Source organism: Haliaeetus leucocephalus, unplaced genomic scaffold (genome assembly GCF_000737465.1).
Source record: "Haliaeetus leucocephalus isolate CR32 unplaced genomic scaffold, Haliaeetus_leucocephalus-4.0 Scaffold646, whole genome shotgun sequence".
Taxonomy (NCBI): Eukaryota; Metazoa; Chordata; class Aves; order Accipitriformes; family Accipitridae; genus Haliaeetus; species Haliaeetus leucocephalus.
This window is the reverse complement of record NW_010973082.1, coordinates 4,153,964-4,158,511: the sequence shown is the minus strand read 5'-3', so window position 1 is coordinate 4,158,511 and position 4,548 is coordinate 4,153,964. Positions and strand designations below refer to the sequence as shown.

The following is a 4,548-nucleotide window of genomic DNA, read 5'->3' as shown; positions in this document are numbered from 1 at the left end:
CATTCAATCCACTTACATACTTCATTTAAGAATGCTTCCTTTAACTGCAAAGCAAAGGCAAGAAGGATATGGTTCTAGTTCCAGCTATTCTCTTAGAGACTTTATGGAGCTATTTTATGTTCCCATCTCCTCATTTGCCACAACACAAACAACAACAAAACAAACATATCAGCAGTATCAGGAACCTTAAACTACTACTGTTTGCAGGACACAGAGATTACATACTGCAGGATACTATATAAGCATAGATATTTTCTTCATCATTACATGTCTGATGTTGCATGAGAATGTTTTAAAGACAACTGTGAGACTGAAGGATAATATGCCTATATACAAGAAGGTCTGACATGGAGAAATCTTTGTTGGGAGGCTGTCTTAAGCACCCAGCATTCCTATTGGATGCAGCAGGCCCTACTCTATGTTCACATGTGTATTTCCAATATGTGTATCACATGTATGTAATTCCTTTATACTAAAATACATAAAACCAAAACAACTCATTCTGTATTTGTCATGGCTAATTTGGTTAAACACCAGTATCGGATATAGAATCACAAACTGCAACACAGAAATACAACAGAGAAGCTGGAAGGAGGAAGAGTTTTTAAAGCTATCCAAACCAATTTGACAGCATCAAATGAAAAGGAAAGAAAACTGCAAGTTACATAGACACGCAGGGATCAGCATGTCAAAACTGGCAAAGCTTGGCAAACAAGCTGAAGTTTAGAAATTAAATACTTCCTCTCAAGCAATCATTAGCAACAACACAGATCTATATAATACAAATAAAAAGTCCAGAAATGCATTGACTCCTTACAGCTAGCACCTGCACTCTTGTTTCCAGAGGTCAAGTGTGGTCAATTTATAAACAGCTCAGAAGCAGTCTAAGCAAAACTTCAGAGATGGTGTAGCATTTCTGGCCTTACGCAGAACTCTGCAAGCAAGCCAAAGGACTTGACATGACTCAATCGGTGAAGAACATAATCCAACTCAGAAGCCAAACTTAGTTCTGAGACCAGGGTCAACCTCATTCATCAGCATCATCAAACTGGCCAGCCTCAGTCATTCTAACTGGTGGCGTAAAAGCAAGGCAAGCTGCATGGTGACAGCCTGGGTTGTAAAACGAATCCTCTCGCCATGAGTATGAGGCCAAAAGATTATTTTCCTGAAAGCTTCCACAGTGGAGATCGCCAGCATCTAAAGAAGATCAAAGAAAAGATTTAAACCATGGGAGATACTTAGAAAACTAGTGGCACAGTGTAGCAGATTATTTTGCAGGTCTACAGCATCTTCCAGTTAACTATTTCAATTGGATCTGTCAGCAGTCATGAATTAGGCCTGCAAACAAAGCTGAATTTGGCAATGTCTTCATTTCTTGCCACAGAGACAAAACAGTTTTCCAAAAAGCTCAGTGATATATTTGGATTCAGAACATCTGACACCAGCTCTTAAAATGCATGCAGTTCTGCTACGTTTTCTCCACGCATAAAAAGCTCACGAAGCCACTACTTTTATTTCCCCTCCCCCTTCCTGCTTTCTCCATAACCACATCCCAATTAGAAGCCCTCCAAACCCTTTAAGAACTGGGTCACTGGACAGAATGCTAGGGTGGGGTCCTCTAAAAGCTAGCTCTGAACAACATTTCCACTAGGCTAGAATTAAGCCTAATAAGCCTGTTATTTAACCAACCTAGCACAAAAATAGGGCAAAGTCCTTTAACAGAAGCAAAAGATTTCTAGCCAACAGACACTGAAAGGACTGAGCAAATGAAAAGTCCAGAGTATGGGGCAGCGGAGGACCCAACACAGTATATCCATGTGTCAGCCTTCCAGTAGCACTGCCAAACAAGCCATCAAAACAAGCATTTTTTTAAAGTTTTTTAAATGTCATAAAATGAATGACCAAGCACATTTTTTATTTGCAGCAGTTAACAACTCAGACACTTGTACTCAGTATCCTTCACAAGCACCTGAACCCCATAATTACAACTTCCTTAATTTGTGAGGATTTGAAGAGCGTAAGCTACAGGTAGGGATGAGTTAGTTAAAGAAAGGAAGGGAACTTGTGACAGTTCCAGTAAAAAAAAAAAAAAAATATTCAAAACATTCCATAAATTTGAGCAGATGAGAGATTAAAAGGAAAACCCAGAATGGCAAAGAGGGAAATGGTCTTTTTCTCAGATTACCCAGTGTGAAAAACCACTACTGTATTTCCATTTTACAGTCAGAATGATTTTATAGGAAAGCTGCAAAAACTTTCCCACTTCCTTCTGTTATCAAACAATGGAACTTGAATACAACAGCCATTTATGGAATTAAAATAAACAGAGAATTGATATTTCCTAAGCAAAGAAAGGAGTGTTTGTATTAATTACAAAAGATACGCATTAATAAGAAGAAAATGGAAATGGTACTATTCTGTGACCACAAAGACACTGCAGGTTATCAGCCACTGCTCACTAAACTCCATCCACTTGTTCTGTCCTAACATACAGCCTAGCAAATGGAAGACTGAGACTCTCAGTTCAATGCACAAGTCACTGTAAAACAGTTTACAAATTGGAGGATTAATACAACTCTAAAGATGTGGATGAAACTGCTCCTATCCATTGCCACTTACGTCCATGGGACTGATGACATGCACAACCACTTAAGAGGACCAAGCTTCAAAAAAAACACCAAACAAAAAAAACCTACCACAAAAAAAAACCAAAACCAAAACAACATCAACAAACCCAAACAAACAAAAAAACCACTATAGCAAAAGCAACAAAAAAACCACACTCAGAGACTGACTACTTATACTGCTCCCCTCCAAAGAACTCCATGCTCTAGAGGGACATTATGCTGTACAGTCTGGATGAATTTTCTTGGAGGAAAGGAAAAAAACCCATTTACACAAAAAAAAGTTACATTCCTGCACTCCATGTACCTTTCTCTTCTGCTTCAGAATAACAAAGATACACTACTGAGACCTAGCTTCTCCAGAGAAACTTGATACACACATACAATTCTTCTCCCTACCATTTCACTTCCTAAGAATTAAGTTGCTCAAGCAAGAGTTCCATGTGAACTTCACAACATTGCCTTTAAATCCTTTATTTGACAACAAAATTATGCATTACAAATCCATGAGGTCAACGACAAGAAAAAAAAATTGCTTCCCAAAATAGAACATAGAGTTATTTAAGCACATTCTCCTGCAAAGCACCTACCTCAAATCACATACTAACCAAAACTCAAATGAAGCACAAATAAATTTGTACTCACCGTAAGGATTACATTCAAAGTCCTCCAATTCTTTATCCCAGTCCTCCACCTCGTACACAGAAACAGTTTGCTGCTCTGGAAAAGTTACAGTCTCAGGCATACTGCAGACTTCACCACCCAAGTCCTCCAGGTCAGGACATATAGCAACACAGTCAACAGGAGAACCACTGACATCATTTTCATTGTGAGAGGTATCAGAGAATTCACTTTCTTCAGACTCACTATCAAGAACATTTGGAATATTCTTCCGCAAACATTCTAAAAACAACAGAAAGAGCCAACAGACATATTTAGGAATTAAAGAGGAACAATTAAATGGTTAGTATGCAATAATTCAGCCAGGTGTATGAATGCACTTCATGACTACTATTCTAATTATAATACATGCAATCCTTACATATGTAGTATCACTACAGTGTTGTTCAAGGTTTCAGATGCTTGCGAACATTGGACATAGGCTTGCATCACAACACTAGCCCAAGTCAGGATTTTCCACAGACTCTTGTTGGAAAATAACTCTTTAAACTAGGGCATAGGACCCAGCAGTTTTGTTTCACCACATTCACCTGTTGGTATTTATAAAAAATAGGTATGTTGAAAAACCAACACTCTAGTTAAAAAAAAAAAAAAAAAGGATTTTTTTTGTAGTATTGATTAATTACTCTTGCACCTAGGCATACACAAATATCCACATGGAAATAATTCAGTGCAGTAACTGAAGAGGCATTTCCCATACATCACCAAGGAGTTTTAAGTGTATTTCCTCAAGCAGAGCATAAGTTTCATTACTCACTGTCTGCTTTGTTTTGCTCTAATATTTTAGGCTTACCTTTCCTGGGTTTCCAGGTCATAGTTTCTCTCTTATTAGGAAGCTGTTCCTCCTCAAAGCTTGTGGACTCAATGGCAGCAGCCATCACCTACAAGACAGTTTCAAAGAATCCAGTAGCACCTTTCACTGATTTCTCCAATGAGGCTCACACAACTTCTACTGCATTTGAGTGTTTCTGAGCCCTTGAGCCTGACCTGTTTGTTTGTTCCCTTGATGAATCAGAGGTTTTAAACCAGACAGGCTTTCACTTCAGCAAGCAAACATGCTGAGGGATGGCTCATCCTGCTGCTGCCATCAGTCAGCCCAGGTGGCAGCCCACACAGAACAGCCTGTCTCCTCGCTCACAGCTATAATCCTGCTGCCGCCCTGTGTTTTGGGAACGGATCCCAAAACTGACCCAAAATGCACCTGTTTGGGAAGAGCAGCAGACTCTGAAAGCTGCAGAGGTAA

The 4,548-nt window shown here is 39.1% G+C and overlaps 1 protein-coding gene across 1 annotated transcript; it reads right to left on the bottom strand.

The window, feature by feature from the left end:
• Window positions 1–1,027: 1,027 nt before the first annotated feature.
• On the bottom strand, window positions 1,028–4,183 carry COPRS (coordinator of PRMT5, differentiation stimulator). Its single transcript, XM_010578657.1, has 3 exons — window positions 4,063–4,183; window positions 3,270–3,527; window positions 1,028–1,197 (listed from the first exon to the last, which is right to left on the bottom strand). The coding sequence occupies exons 1-3, from the start codon at window positions 4,181–4,183 to the stop codon at window positions 1,028–1,030; spliced, it is 549 nt and encodes a 182-aa protein (XP_010576959.1).
• Between the last annotated feature and the right edge of the window lie 365 nt (window positions 4,184–4,548).